We start from the raw sequence: 14,731 nt of genomic DNA on the forward strand, positions 1-14,731 counted from the left end.
CAGGATTTTGGCTTTCTTATCGGAGAAAATGACAGATCTATTGTCAAAAGACTATTGAACATTATTCGCTTTTTTAGTTATTAGTTGGAAATTTTTTTTCTGCTGAAAAGTTTTAATGAAATTTTCAATGAAAAAAGTGATCACAAAAAAGAGCGTCATTTTTCAAGAAACAGAAGGGAAAATAAAGGTCGATTCATTGTTCAACTAGTGACAGTGTCAACCAGTGTTTGAAAAAACCCGCCCGCGAACCCCGCGGGGGCCGCGGGCGGGGGCCACGGGCGCCCGCGCCCCCCGTACCCGCAAGAAATCTCGGATTTGGCCCCCGCGCCCGCCCGCGCCCGTAGAAAATTTTTGATCTGGCCCCCGCGCCCTCCCGCGCCCGTGGAAATTTTTTTCGCGCCCGCGGGCGCCCGGGGCTCACCATAAATTGAATTAAGCTAGTTAAGAATGTTAGGTTTTCATCTGAAAAACTTTGCGTAAAATGAATGAGCCCAGTTCCTTGATTTATGAATAAAGAAACAGTTTTTTTTAAATAAAGGCCGTTTTGGCAATCTTTGACTGGAAAATCAGCCGATTTGAATTATGAATCCTGACGAACATTATTGTCAAAAGAACTTCTTCAAAACAGAGAAATCTACCTTTCTCATTGCATTCTAAGCTATCGATAGACCCCTTGTTTGTTAATTTTCGGGCCGTCTCAGCCCCGTTCCTTGATTTTTTGATTTAAGGGGCTTGACGGCCCTTCGGGCCGTCTCAGCCCCGTTCCTTGATTTTTTGATTTAAGGGGCTTGACGGCCCTTCGGGCCGTCTCAGCCCCGTTCCTTGATTTTGATTTAAGGGGCTTGACGGCCCTTCGGGCCGTCTCAGCCCCGTTCCTTGATTTTTGATTTAAGGGCTTGACGGCCCTTCGGGCCGTCTCAGCCCCGTTCCTTGATTTTTGATTTAAGGGGCTTGACGGCCCTTCGGGCCGTCTCAGCCCCGTTCCTTGATTTTGATTTAAGGGGCTTGACGGCCCTTCGGGCCGTCTCAGCCCCGTTCCTTGATTTTTGATTTAAGGGCTTGACGGCCCTTCGGGCCGTCTCAGCCCCGTTCCTTGATTTTTGATTTAAGGGCTTGACGGCCCTTCGGGCCGTCTCAGCCCCGTTCCTTGATTTTTGATTTAAGGGCTTGACGGCCCTTCGGGCCGTCTCAGCCCCGTTCCTTGATTTTTGATTTAAGGGCTTGACGGCCCTTCGGGCCGTCTCAGCCCCGTTCCTTGATTTTTGATTTAAGGGGCTTGACGGCCCTTCGGGCCGTCTCAGCCCCGTTCCTTGATTTTTGATTTAAGGGCTTGACGGCCCTTCGGGCCGTCTCAGCCCCGTTCCTTGATTTTTGATTTAAGGGCTTGACGGCCCTTCGGGCCGTCTCAGCCCCGTTCCTTGATTTTTGATTTAAGGGCTTGACGGCCCTTCGGGCCGTCTCAGCCCCGTTCCTTGATTTTTGATTTAAGGGGCTTGACGGCCCTTCGGGCCGTCTCAGCCCCGTTCCTTGATTTTTGATTTAAGGGGCTTGACATAGGCTTGGAACATTTAGTTGATCAATCTCAGTTTTGTCCCCAACCCCACCCACACCCATTGTTTTAAAAGTCAAATTATCTTAGTTTTTAGCTTAATTATGGTTTTTTCTGAGAGTTATTCTTCTATAATTCGCAGATTCATATCCCTCGAACCCGCGGGGCCTGCGGGCGCGAGGGTAACGGGCGCCCCCTGCCCCCGGGCGCCCGCGGGCGCGATTTTTTGCGGGGCCCCCGCCCGCGCCCGCCCGCACCCGCGCAAAATTCTTGAATCGGCCCCCGGGCCCGCCCGCAACCGCGCAAAATTTTGAAATCGGCCCCCGCGCCCGCCCGCGCCCGCGGAAAATTTTGAAATTGGCCCCCGCGCCCGCCCGCGCCCGCGGAAAATGTTGCGGGTTTTCAAACACTGGTGTCAACACAGTTGCTATGACCGCCATAAAATTAAATACAAGTGTTATGAATTTCCCTTCTTTGGCAAAAAGTGGCAAGTATCTTGAACTCCACTGGACAAAATTTAAAAATGTCAGTCTTGTCAGATAACAACAACAGCGAGAAAGAGATGTATGACATCCACGAGGATATGCCTCTGTTTGCAACAAGCAGTGTACAAAATACAGAGACAAATAGGCGAAGAATTGCCCGCGAGGCTACCTCGGTATCTTTTTCCTAACGATAAGAAAAAATTTTCTCATCCTTTTCTAGGCAGGATGTCAAGAAGCAGCACGAGAAGCTGCTGTTCAAGTTGACGGGCCACCAGAAGACAGACCGAATTCTAGTTACAGTCGACTTGTGAAATGGCTTCCGCGGGATCAAATCGATAATTTGAAGCAAAGAATCAAGGAATATCTCACATTTGAGGTCGAGAAAGATGGTGATGAAGATGAAAAGAAGGAGAAATTCCTCGAAAACGCGAAAGAACTCGTCAGGAAGGTGATGGACGAGTTCGAAATAGATGAAACTCTTTCGAAACTCAAACAATGTAGGAATAAAAAACCCATATTCTTTTTCATAAACTCAATATTTCAGTCTCGATGGTGATTTTCCTCCACAAACTGATCGTTTACGAGCTGAACAAGCACGTCAGCTTCTTCCAAATCGGCAAAGTCTATCTCGGCGCTTTCACCGATCTCCTCTTTGGTTTCCTCACCAGCTTTTCTTCCGCCGAGTTTTCGAAGATCTGGAACGCCGCCATGAATGCAACTCAAAATTTCTTCAATGCAGAAATGCTCATTGGAGTCGGACTTGCTTCCTGTGCCTGTTTTTATCTGTACAAAAACTTTCAGAAATAAACATGTTTTCGAAGAGCTTATCTTTCCGCCAGGCGATTTTGTCTTGCCCTTTTTTCTTATTTTTGTCTTTCGAAAAAGTGTTCATGCGTCACTAGCTGAGCAAATAGCTCTGAGGCAGTTCAAACAATGCTCCAACAAAAAAATGACTCCGCGGATTAGTCGACCAGTCATTAAAATAAACGCAAGCGCAATAATTACGTCTCTTTCCCTTTTTACAGCTTCAGATTTCAACTTTTTTTTTCACTTTGAAATGTCGAAGAAACACGAAGAAAATGAGCCGTTGCGAGATTTGCACGGCAATGTTGAGAATACTAAGGAAAACATAACCCATGTCGCGGAAACTGCTGCAGACGTGAGTTAAAAATATTATTTTTTTGGCTATTCGATGTTGTAGTGGATAGTTTAAGGAGGTCGATATCAACAATCGCCATTTTCCGTCAGTCTTTTCTTTCAAAGTTAAAATAGTAACACCTTTATTTTACTTTGAAAGCAAAAACTTTAGACCTTTCTCTATTTTTGTGGAAGCTGAAATTTCGAATTTCAAAAAAAAAATAAATTGACAAAATTGTTCGTCAAAGATTGCCAACTTTCCTAAAATGGTTATTTTCAAGACAATCGGAGGTGCCAGATTTGCATTGTAGCACCTCGAAAGCTCAAGAAATCTTAATTTTTGGCTTCTATAGGAAAGAGATTATCGCCTAAAATACATTTTGAGCCGAAAAATTAAGGGGTCACTATGTGAAAAATTGGAGAAACCACTGAAAATCAATCCGATTCTTGATATATACCCCCTTAACGAGAAAAAGGAGATTAAAAGCGTTTTAAGGTCGGCCTTTTACGAGGAACCCAAGAAGCAGTCGACGAAGGTTCTGCCGAGGAGCAGCAGGCGCGCCAAGCCGATGCAGTGACCGGCGTTTCAAACTCGCCTTATATCAGAGATTGGTTCGACCGACTGATCACATGGCTTCCTCAAGAGCAATTCAACAACATCAAGAACAACGTTTCTGCGTTTATCAATGATGGGGTTTCCGAAGAAAAAACTGGCGAGAAGAAAAAAGAAAGGATCTTTGAAAATGCAAAGACTTTGATTGAGAGGGTCTCGAGCGAATTTGGAAGTGATGGATCTTTAACAAAGCTGCAGCAATGTAAATGACACCTTTCTCGATTTTTTGTTCATTTTTTCAGTTTCTTTGATGATTATTCTTCACAAAATGATCGCGAAAGAGCTCGCCAATCAGATCAGATCGAAGCTGCTTGACATGCGCGACATTGCCCGAATCTACCTCAAATTCTTCAAAGATTTCCTCGTCCAACTTCTGTTCGGCTTCAATCCCGATGAGTTCCGTCAGATTTGGGACGCTACGATCGTCGCTGTTCAAAACTTCGGCTCAATAAGAATGTGCGTCGCTGTTGTGGTCGTTTCTTACGCGTGCTTTTATCTGTTCAATAATTATTTCAGAAAATAAAGCAATAAATGACATCCGAAAATGCAAATAAAAAACAGGGGCTTCTCATTTTAGTGGTGCGCTGAGTCTCTTTATTTGCAAATACGTAAATATCATTGAGTTTAATAGCTTTCGCGAGTTCTGAAATCGTGAAGAAGAGGCAGGAATATCACTCCTACAATGGGGAAAGACGTTGGAAATTATATATTTCGGAGAAATCTGAGAGATGATGGAGCAGATTGTGCAAAGATGTTCTGGATTATGAGAAAAAGTAAAATGATTTTTTTTGTGATGTAATCAATTATTTCTTTTTTTTTTGTAGAAAACAAAGAATACCTTCTAAAATTCATGAAAAATCGCGCTGCTGGCAAAAAAGAGTTCAAGATAATGGAAAGTCTGAAGCATGAAAATGTTGTTCGAGTGATTTCAAGCCAGCTTTTCAACTTTAAAAATGTTGAGTACTTTGGAATATTCATGGAATTCTATCTTCGAGGCGATCTTGAAGAATTTCTCAATCGAAAAAAAAGTGACGAAGGAAACTGGTCTGAAAATGATGCGCTGAAATTTAGCAGCCAGCTTATTTATGGCCTTTCTTACCTTCATGAAAATCAAATTGTTCATCGAGACATTAAGCCAAAGAATATCTTTCTCACAGAAAGCGATCAGCTTAAAATTGGAGATTTCGATGTTTCAGGAGAGCTTTTGATTTTCGATTTTTGGCTCAAATTTCTGGCTTTTATTTCGAAAGCTAAATCAGAACATATCTCGACAACCCGAAAAACAACAAAAGTCGGGACGGAACTCTACATGCCTCCTGAGTCGCTGGACAATCATGGAGAAGAAAATCTGAGTCATAAAATCGATATCTGGGCATGCGGATGTGTTCTTTATTATATTGCCTACCTAGAGCATCCGTTCCTTGAAAAGTCAAGATTTAAAACTTCCGCGAGAATATATGAAGGTAGGCAATCAACGATTAATCAAAATAACCACAAATTAGTTGATGCAAAAGAACCCACAACAATTTTTCCGAAATGCCAGTCATTGATCGAGATTTGCTTGAAAAAAGAACCAGGGGAAAGAGTCGAGAACGCGATGATATTGTCTGAGCATCGCGATATCCGGAATCTGATTTGTCAACTTGAAGCAAAAATCGAACCTAATAATCTTTCTTTTTCAAACAGCTACGAAGATTGCGTTCGACTTGCGAATAAGAAATTGAAGAGAGACAAAGAGTTGCTGGAAGAGATTCTTAATCATCATGAAGATTTAAGAAATTTAGAAATCGAATATTCTGTCAAAAAAGTTTTTGATTTTATCGGAAAGAAGACGAAAAAAACTGTTGAAGACTTTAACAAAGCATATCCGAGAAATTTTCTTATAAAATCAAGACTTCAAGGAATAGGTTATTATTATTCGTTAAATTTTGGTGACGTTATTTTTGATCAAGGTTATTATTTTGGGGCCGACGATAGAAATGTTCGATTCAGCAATGAATATAAAGAAAAATTCAAACTTTCGTTTATTTTCGATGCCGTTGACCGTGGAATCCGACACATAAATCTAAAAGTTTGTTTTTTTTTATAAACTTCTTGCCTTAAATTTTTCAGTTCTGTTTCGACAAAAGCATTGATATTCGACATGGCGATTGGGAAATTAAGTCGCCAAAACTTATCGAGTTTGACCCTCCTGTTGATGGAAAAGATTGGTCTGATTGGAAATTATCGATAAAAAATAACAGTAAGTCGAGCAAAAAAACCGAAACTTGTAGAAAAGATTGAAACGAAGAAGAAAACTCTGTGTTTTTTTAGGAAAGCAATTAAAATTCGAAGCGTTCGCCGAGAACATTTGTTATGACACTGGCGTTGTTTCTTCTCGAGTGGAGAATATTCAAAGCAAGACTGTCGATGGAGCAGAAGTTGTTGAAACTCCAGCTATCGGATATCTTGGATATCTCAGATGGAACATAGCGTTATTGATGTCATGAATCACGATTCGTTTCATTGGTCTTTAAATAAAAACCAACCATCTCACATTTTTCAATTTCTCAAATTTCCTTTAACAATTCAGCTCTTTTAGACAAGCTATTCTTTATTATTATATCTTGTCCCGAGAAGGCGTTGTCCTTCCCAAAAACAACCAAACAATCACTTAGTTACTCAAAGGTACTTAAACCGAACCACTGCTCCCCTTTTATTTGATCCAATCGCAAATTTAATCCCCCTCTTGATCTCCATTGAGATCTCGCGAAGTGAAAAATGTTCCGCTTGAGGTACTCTTGTCGATAAATAGTGCTTGAGAACTTTGCTTGAAATTGGGACAATTCAAATTCTTTTTTGAACGCAGAAAACTTATTTTGGAGTGAAAAAGGAAAAGAGATGTTCAGGCTGAGAAGAATGAAACTTTTGGAACTTGATGATAGATTTTGGATTTATAGGCTGAGGCAATACAAGGTAAGATTATTTAAAAATAGCGACAAAAATAATATTTCAAAAAATAACCTTTTTAAGATTAAGCTTAACAATTATTTTTGTGAAAAACAGGTAAATAAGCGGTGACGTCATAAATCTTAGAAATTAAAAAATTTTGAAAATTATGAAATTCTTTTTTTTTGATAAAAAAAACTTTTTTTTTTCTTCATTATAATTGCCAAAATTATGATTCATAATTAAAAAAATCCTTTTCATTTTAAAGTTAACGCAAAAAAAAATTCACCCGAAATTAGCTTTGGTGCCATTTTTAGGTGACCCAAGGTGAGTTCGTTCCTAGAACGAACTTCTTTCCTCCACTTCAAAATCCGAAAATCAGCTGACTTGTTAATCCCCTCTCTAACATAAATAACTTCAGGCGAACGACGAAAGAGTAGCCAGAACCATGATTTGGGAAAGGATTCTAAAATCTGAAACAGTTTTTTGTGAAATTTTTGAGAAGCGAGAAATTCTGCCCATTTTGGGAGACATGGAAGAGAACAGAGGAAAAATCCTTGAACAGATTCTTTACGTCACCATTTTGCTCGTCCTTTGCTGCCAGAATAATTCCCTTGCTTCTTCTATCCGGTAAAATTTCATCCTTTATTTCATTTTCAATCGAAAATTAAGGGCTTATTGCCTCCTTGCGCTGCTCAAGCTTTCTGAAATCACGGCGGACGCGATTTTCAACTCCCTCGACATTCTAGCGCCCTGTTTTCTCATCGGCTGGTATTTCTTTGAAGCCGTCCGTGGAATGCGACTGAATCTTCAATCTGTAGTAAGTCACATTTTCTTCATAAACCCCCCTTTGATTTTCCCCTAAAAATCCCAACAAATTTTGCGTCGAAATTTTCATCCAATCAGAAGCCTCGATTCGGCCAGCCAGCCAATCAGCTGCCGAGTAGCCGCCAACGCAAAATTTGTAGTTTTTTTGGCGATTCCTGACACCACCCCTTAATTTTCCTTTCTTTCACCTCTTTTCTAGCAAGCAAAACTCTCCTCAAATCCAGGAAACGAAGACTTCCCAAGATCGATTGGCGTTTCTTGCGCCAAAGAAGAGCGCGAAACTCAGCATCGTTACGCAAGATTGATTTGAAAAACATCAACTTTTTAAACAAAAATTTTGTTCGCCTGTTCATCCTCAAAAACTGCCGCATTTTCCTTGTAAATACAATCGCCTCAAAATCGACAAAAAAAAAACTGACTGACAGACAAAATTAAATTTTCATCCCCTCCATTTCGTGTCGTTCAGAAAATAATGACCCGCTAGGCCAGATGGTCTGTGGGTGAAATAATTTATGAAATGGTCAAAAATTGATCCTCGATTTTCCCAAAATCTTCCGCGAAAAAACGGCATTGAAGCATTTTTCGTATGAATAGGGCGACAGTTTCTCCTCGCCGCAATTCACAGCTTGGAACTCAAGACCCTCGAATGGTGTTTTCTTTTATGTATTCTTCTTTATTTTCAAAAGAAAAAAGAAGCGCGGTATTATTCAAGCGTCGCTTGGAGACGGAAGTTGGGCAACTTGCGTTTTTAAGCAATTTTATTCATGATAAATGAACTTTACTGCTTAATTTTCCAAACTAAAAATAATCCTCATCGAAAATTTTTCACGTTTGTTATCAAAAAACACCTGATCCTCAAGGCACTTTCCCGCCATGATTAACCTTCTGTAAATCAATCAGGAATCTGCACACTCATCAGAACCTCGCTCGTCCTGTGTTAATTTTATTACCCAACGCCGCGCGGGAAAATTCCCTTGGGTAACGGTCGCGCGCGCTTGCTGACTTTTGTACCCAAAGATCGAGGATGGTAAAATGCCGCGCAACCTTCTTTTTTGGTCACGTGCTAACGCAAATGGAAAAATTTGAACTTGATGAACCTGTGACTGTATTACAGTAAATATCCCTCCGAAAAATAAGGTCGAGTTCAGGGGAGGCGTCTGGAACCGACAAAAAATATCGACAAATTTTGCGTGGAAATTTTCAACCAATAAGAAGCCTGAACTCGGCTTTCTAGCCAATCAGAAGCCGAGTAGCCGCCAACGCAAAATTTTTCGAATTTTTTGTCGGTTCTTGAGTCTTGAATCCAGATAGCCCTCCTGATTCACAGGGGTTGGTTTTGAATCCCTTGAAAATTTATCCTTTTCCGAAAACAAGGAAATGACATTTAGATAAACCATCTAATGAAGCCTAATTCGCGCAACCTTCATCTTTGCCCTTGACCCTTGAGACGGCCCTCGCTCACGTCTTTCCATTAAAAAAACGAGCGTTTTCATCTTGGGGCGATTTTCGTTTTTGTTTCCTCAAGATGCGCCCGTCTTGGGCGCCCTCAGCGCCACCGAATCTCCCCTCTCCATCTCGAAGCTGCAATCTCAGAGCTCATACCGGCCCACGAGCGAACGCAGGAGACTCTCTCTCTTCCTTGTTTTTTTACTTTTTTTAAATAAACACTCTTTTTTTTGTAAAAATGCGAGAAATTGTCCACATTCAGGCTGGCCAGTGCGGTAACCAGATTGGTGCCAAGGTAAGACTTCTTTTTTCAATTATTTTTAGCGAAAAACAGGGTTAAATTTTTCAAAATTAATAAAAAATTGGCTGAGCCGCATGCGGCTTTTGAACAAGAAAATAAGTTAATTTTTTAAGCCGCAGGCGGCTTTTTCTCTCTTTTGATTTTAACGGCCGAAAATTTACTGCGCGCCAAATAAATCAGATTTGAAAATCTCATCTTGTTGTTTTCAAATTTTTAACTTATTTATCCGCATTTTTATTGTTTTTCATCGAAATCTGAAAATATTTATCTTTTCATTGATCATTTTTTACGCGCCAATTTTTTTTGCCTCCTTGATTTACCTTTACACTTTTAGTTCTGGGAAGTGATCTCCGACGAGCACGGCATCGACCCCACCGGCTCCTACCAGGGCGACTCCGATCTCCAGCTCGAGCGAATCAACGTCTACTACAACGAGGCCACCGGCGGCAAGTAAGTTCAAGGCTACAGTTGGCTACAATCGCTCACGTGGCGCGTCATTTTCACACTTTTATCGATCGCATCAGCAAAAAAAGTGGACGATTTGCGCAATGATGAGTAGGCTCTTGAGAATTCAAATTTTGAAACAAAAAAATCTCAAAATATTCTTTCAGATATGTCCCCCGAGCAGTCCTTGTTGATCTCGAGCCCGGAACAATGGATTCCGTCCGATCAGGTCCATTCGGCCAGATCTTCCGACCAGACAACTTCGTCTTCGGCCAGTCCGGCGCCGGAAACAACTGGGCCAAGGGTCACTACACAGAGGGAGCCGAACTCGTCGACTCCGTCCTCGATGTCGTCCGAAAGGAAGCCGAATCGTGCGATTGTCTCCAGGGATTCCAGCTCACTCACTCGCTCGGTGGTGGAACTGGCTCCGGTATGGGAACTCTTCTCATCTCCAAGATCCGAGAAGAATACCCCGACAGAATCATGAACACCTTCTCTGTCGTCCCCTCCCCTAAGGTCTCCGACACCGTCGTCGAGCCCTACAACGCCACTCTCTCCGTCCACCAGCTCGTCGAAAACACCGACGAGACCTACTGCATCGACAACGAAGCGCTCTACGACATCTGCTTCCGAACCCTAAAGCTCACCACACCAACCTACGGCGATTTGAACCATCTTGTCTCCGTCACCATGTCTGGCGTCACCACCTGCCTCCGATTCCCCGGTCAGCTCAACGCCGATCTCCGAAAATTGGCCGTCAACATGGTAAATTATCAAATCTTCCTCCAATTCGTTCGCTTTTCATTTCTTTTCTTAGGTTCCCTTCCCCCGACTCCACTTCTTCATGCCCGGTTTCGCTCCACTCACCTCCCGCGGCTCCCAGCAATACCGAGCCCTGACCGTTCCTGAACTCACCCAGCAGATGTTCGATGCCAAGAACATGATGGCTGCTTGCGATCCTCGACATGGACGGTAAGTCGCTATTCCCCAACCCCATATTTCATTTGCTAGATACCTCACCGTCGCCACCATGTTCCGAGGACGAATGTCGATGAAGGAAGTCGACGAGCAAATGCTCAACGTCCAGAACAAGAACTCCTCCTACTTCGTCGAGTGGATTCCAAACAACGTCAAGACCGCCGTCTGCGACATTCCACCACGAGGACTCAAGATGTCCGCCACTTTCGTCGGCAACTCAACCGCTATCCAGGAGCTCTTCAAGCGAATCTCCGAGCAGTTCACTGCTATGTTCCGACGAAAGGCTTTCCTCCACTGGTACACTGGTAAGTCAATCAAAACCTGAATTCCCGCTAACACCTGATTTCAAGGCGAGGGTATGGACGAGATGGAGTTCACCGAAGCCGAATCGAACATGAACGACTTGGTCTCCGAGTACCAGCAGTACCAGGAAGCCACCGCCGAGGACGACGCCGAATTCGACGAAGAGGAAGAAGAAGAGGAAGCTTAAATTTCTTCCCCTGTTTTTCTTAGTTCCGTACAAGTAGGACCAATACGCACCAAAAAGATTTTTATTTGTTTAAATTTTAATACTTATCATTCCCGGGACATCTTTATTTTGTGAACTAACTGTTTGAAATCATTCAATTACGGTTTTTCAGCAAATAAAGACATTCATTCCTCAACCAAAAAAATTATTCTATTGTCTTTTATTGTCGTATTTTCAGTCAGTTTTCTATCAATTGAAACGTCATACAAAAATAATTGAGCTAAAAAGACAACGACTAAAAAAGTGGAAAGAAAGACGGTAGAAGAATCAGCCCTCAGAAGAATAGTCTTCGTCATCTGCATGTCTAAAGTCGAAGTCTTTATCAGTTTTAAAATAAAACTTTTAAAAAGGCCGTACCGACTAGAAGGTGGGTTCTGGTCGGACATGGAGTAGGAATCATTTTGCTCTCCGTCTTCTGTTGATCGCTTTTTAGGCTCTGATGATGGGTTGAAAAGGATTCTTGGTTAGTTAAAAATCAAGATTGTTTCAAACCCGCTCCCGAATTTGCCGCGTTTTGTGATTTTCATGATGATGAAGGCAAAAATGAGAACAACGAGGATGACCCCAAGGATGATGAGGAAAATGTGCCACCAAAACCACCAAGGACAGTTGTTTGGCCAAAATTCTTCAGGATGAAGATTTTCTAAAGACATTTCTTGAGCTTTGAAAGAAAGAAAATGGCTAACCTGTGTAAGCCATGCTTTCTAATTTTCTTTTCATAAGTTCCATATTGTTATCATGGTCGCCAGGTCGGATACAGTTATTCAAATCGTTTTGTACCGTAATGATGTTTGGTTCGGGAAAGAAATTTTGGCAGAAATCGCGGCCACTTTTTATGACAGTTTCGAAGGTTTTGCATTTTTCTGAGCCAGTTACGCAATTCCAGTCTTGAAGTGGAAAAATATCAGGGTCTGACCCTCCCGTTGAGTAAAATGGATCGACATCGAGGCAGACGTGCTCGTATTTGCAGTGATCGTAGAACTCCTGGCACCAGTCGGAGCAAATTGGGACATTGACAAGTTCGTAGCCTGTTGGAGCTGGATCTCGATTGAGGATGACTGAATTGACTGGAAAAGAACTTTGCCAGGGGAAGAGATTCGGGGAGCAGCGGATTTCGGAAACGAAGGATTGCATCATTTCTAGAAAAAATAATGAATAGCTTTTTTTGAAAATAAAATTTTACCCGAGCAAGTGTCAGAAACAGCATTGCATTCTTCATTCTTCCAAGGGTTGGCGTTGCATTGACCAAAACTCCACATTCCAATTTTATTGATCGGACGAGTGTAGACTTCTCGATTCGTCTCTACATCGCAGCAAGAATGATCTCGATGCGCGGTGCATTCGAATCTACCCATGTTATCATGTTGCTGAGGGAGATTCACTGGTCGGATTGTTGAATTGAGGTTTTGAGGGTCTTAAAAAGGAGTTATTTTAAAAAAGTAAGAAAATTCAAAATCAAGATGACCCTGTCCCCTTATTTCAGGAGAACAGGGATCCCCTTATGTCCTAAAAATATGGTTATTCTTTGGTTGGTGTCAGGAACCGACAAATTTTGCGTTGGCGGCTACTCTGCTGTTGATTGGCCGGTGTCCCGAATTCAGGCTTCTGTTTGGTTGAAAATTTCCACGCAAAATTTTTCGAATTTTTGTCGGTTTCTGACATCTCCCCGTTATTGAATCTCTTTACCTCTTATTGCAGAACATCTATCATTATCTGTTATCTGATAGGCATCCCTAACGGCCAGAAAAAGTATCAAACTCTTCATATTTTCATAAAATTGAGATCTGACGTCAAATTTTTTCAAGCATTCGATTTTATAGGCAGCGATTTAGTTCAACAATTGTGTTGCATGTTGAATCAGCATTTTGCATGAACGCGCAGCCATAATGGGATGATTTTTGCTGGCATTGAATCAAAGGGACCTTTTTTGGGGCGGCTATTCAGAAGATTCCTCGCTTTTCAATGGACAGCTGGAGAAAAGCTTGAAGATTTTCTTTGATGATTTACATTTGAACATCAAATTTAAGAAGGCATGTATGACTCTTTATAAATGACTGTAACTCATTGCTTAATTGATTCATTTGATTGAACTTCGCGAAGAACTAAAACCGAGGGAGCTAAATATTCAATGAGGCAAAATATGATTTGTAGAAGATGCATATTTCGGATGTTATCGGCGACTAATCGATTAGCTCCAGGAGAACGTCCTTTCAATCACCCGTTTTTTTATCCGCAAAACTCAAGCCGAATAAAGAGATAAATCAGATTATGCTTATTCTACTACTTACGAGTTTATTACTGTCAGAAGCACTAGAATGCTACAAAGATACATGCGTGAGCCTAGGTACGTTATTTGCCAAAAAAACGGGGCCAACATTTGATTTCGTAGCTACAGAATGCAGAATAACAGTAAATACATCAAGAGAAATTTGCTCGGACGCAGAAGAATGCTGTATGATTGAGTATCAAGAATCAAGTCGTAAGTTTAAGGACCCCCTCATCGCGAAAATAGGGCTTTTTAGTGAAATTTTTTCTCAAAAACTATCTAAGATAGACCCTTCATTTCAATTGCTTCCCCTAGATAAAAGTTTTATCATAAAACCCCCTCATGCTCTCCTGATCATAAACTTAAGGATATACAGGCTCTTAAAAGTAAAGTTGCTAGGTACAGCCTGTACCGTACAGGTTTTTGGGTTTTTTTGGTATACCATTTTATTTTTTGCAAGATCTTCAGTCTTCAAAGTCTGCAAACTCAAGGCTTCCTTCTCACAATCTATCATTGTCAGAATATCTGACCTTTTGACCAAGAACTTGTACGCTCGCTTCCCTGTCAGATCTCATTAAATTTTACGGGAGACAAAATTTGATATGGATTGTATGAAGCCAACATGGCCAATTTTGAATACAAAATCGAATAAAACAATAATTTTCGTATAGTTGGGCGAAAAAAACGACCAGTAATCATCACAAGCTATGGATGCCGAAAACCTGTGGCAGCTGAAACAAAATGCTCTCAAATGGGCGAAGCAGACCAATACAGTAGGTTGCAAAGAAAAATCATTGAGTGATGATTTGTTAAGTCAGATCGTGTTTATTTTCATGCAAAACTTCGCTGTGCAATACTGATGAGATGATTTCTTCGGCGAGGACAACTTCTTTATTCACGCTAATTTTTCAAATGCTTTTTTTTCTGTTACTGTAAATGTTATGTACACAGCCATATTTTTGAAATAAATCATCATCTCATAAATGCTTAATTGATCAATGTTCCGTTTTGTTGTGACCCTTTTTGAACAGACTTTATTGTTTGTAAAATGCGGCTTGGTGGGATGGAACGTATATTTTTGGCACGGATCCAAAGCGCTAAAAAATGCAGTAATCAGGTCAGGAAAGGGTTCAAAATTGAACATTAGCTTCCATAGTGACTCCAATAAATCTGTTCACGAGAATTCTCAAATTCATCAAAATTTGAATTATCGTCTTGATACCCTTA

The 14,731-nt window shown here is 41.4% G+C and overlaps 6 protein-coding genes across 8 annotated transcripts; 5 read left to right on the top strand and 1 right to left on the bottom strand.

Moving 5' to 3' along the window:
* Positions 1-1,942: 1,942 nt before the first annotated feature.
* LOC145711294 (uncharacterized) lies at positions 1,943-2,853 on the top strand. The gene is made up of 2 exons (XM_081789016.1): positions 1,943-2,531; positions 2,579-2,853. The coding sequence occupies exons 1-2, from the start codon at positions 2,486-2,488 to the stop codon at positions 2,839-2,841; spliced, it is 309 nt and encodes a 102-aa protein (XP_081645142.1). The 5' UTR covers positions 1,943-2,485; the 3' UTR covers positions 2,842-2,853.
* A 164-nt stretch (positions 2,854-3,017) lies between these two features.
* Positions 3,018-4,337, top strand: LOC145710486 (uncharacterized). Its single transcript, XM_081788248.1, has 3 exons — positions 3,018-3,193; positions 3,668-3,986; positions 4,027-4,337. The coding sequence occupies exons 1-3, from the start codon at positions 3,092-3,094 to the stop codon at positions 4,305-4,307; spliced, it is 702 nt and encodes a 233-aa protein (XP_081644374.1). The 5' UTR covers positions 3,018-3,091; the 3' UTR covers positions 4,308-4,337.
* Positions 4,338-4,475: 138 nt separating this feature from the next.
* Positions 4,476-6,281, top strand: LOC145701926 (serine/threonine-protein kinase Nek3-like). Its single transcript, XM_081779141.1, has 6 exons — positions 4,476-4,557; positions 4,609-5,247; positions 5,287-5,691; positions 5,737-5,855; positions 5,897-6,026; positions 6,098-6,281. The coding sequence occupies exons 1-6, from the start codon at positions 4,536-4,538 to the stop codon at positions 6,271-6,273; spliced, it is 1,491 nt and encodes a 496-aa protein (XP_081635267.1). The 5' UTR covers positions 4,476-4,535; the 3' UTR covers positions 6,274-6,281.
* Positions 6,282-6,492: 211 nt separating this feature from the next.
* LOC145707493 (uncharacterized) lies at positions 6,493-7,991 on the top strand. Of its 2 annotated transcripts, XM_081785030.1 has the most exons (6): positions 6,493-6,739; positions 6,797-6,829; positions 7,134-7,168; positions 7,277-7,342; positions 7,385-7,532; positions 7,740-7,991. In XM_081785030.1, the coding sequence occupies exons 1-6, from the start codon at positions 6,665-6,667 to the stop codon at positions 7,848-7,850; spliced, it is 468 nt and encodes a 155-aa protein (XP_081641156.1). In that variant the 5' UTR covers positions 6,493-6,664; the 3' UTR covers positions 7,851-7,991. The 2 variants fall into 2 exon arrangements, with proteins under 2 accessions (XP_081641156.1, XP_081641164.1); XM_081785038.1 differs by lacking the exon at positions 6,797-6,829 and having other exon boundaries at positions 6,508-6,739.
* A 1,154-nt stretch (positions 7,992-9,145) lies between these two features.
* Positions 9,146-11,401, top strand: LOC145703911 (tubulin beta chain-like). The gene is made up of 6 exons (XM_081781313.1): positions 9,146-9,281; positions 9,622-9,737; positions 9,899-10,496; positions 10,549-10,703; positions 10,743-11,014; positions 11,060-11,401. Exons 1-6 carry the CDS (start codon positions 9,225-9,227, stop codon positions 11,197-11,199), a joined length of 1,338 nt encoding a protein of 445 aa, XP_081637439.1. The 5' UTR covers positions 9,146-9,224; the 3' UTR covers positions 11,200-11,401.
* Position 11,402: 1 nt separating this feature from the next.
* Positions 11,403-13,034, bottom strand: LOC145703933 (uncharacterized). Of its 2 annotated transcripts, none has more exons than XM_081781352.1 (6): positions 12,925-13,034; positions 12,422-12,652; positions 11,925-12,377; positions 11,738-11,881; positions 11,596-11,674; positions 11,403-11,542 (listed from the first exon to the last, which is right to left on the bottom strand). In XM_081781352.1, the coding sequence occupies exons 1-6, from the start codon at positions 13,001-13,003 to the stop codon at positions 11,506-11,508; spliced, it is 1,023 nt and encodes a 340-aa protein (XP_081637478.1). In that variant the 5' UTR covers positions 13,004-13,034; the 3' UTR covers positions 11,403-11,505. The 2 variants fall into 2 exon arrangements, with proteins under 2 accessions (XP_081637478.1, XP_081637485.1); XM_081781359.1 differs by having other exon boundaries at positions 11,427-11,555.
* Between the last annotated feature and the right edge of the window lie 1,697 nt (positions 13,035-14,731).

The sequence above is a fragment of the Oikopleura dioica genome, chromosome 1 (genome assembly GCF_907165135.1).
Source record: "Oikopleura dioica chromosome 1, OKI2018_I68_1.0, whole genome shotgun sequence".
Taxonomy (NCBI): domain Eukaryota; kingdom Metazoa; phylum Chordata; class Appendicularia; order Copelata; family Oikopleuridae; genus Oikopleura; species Oikopleura dioica.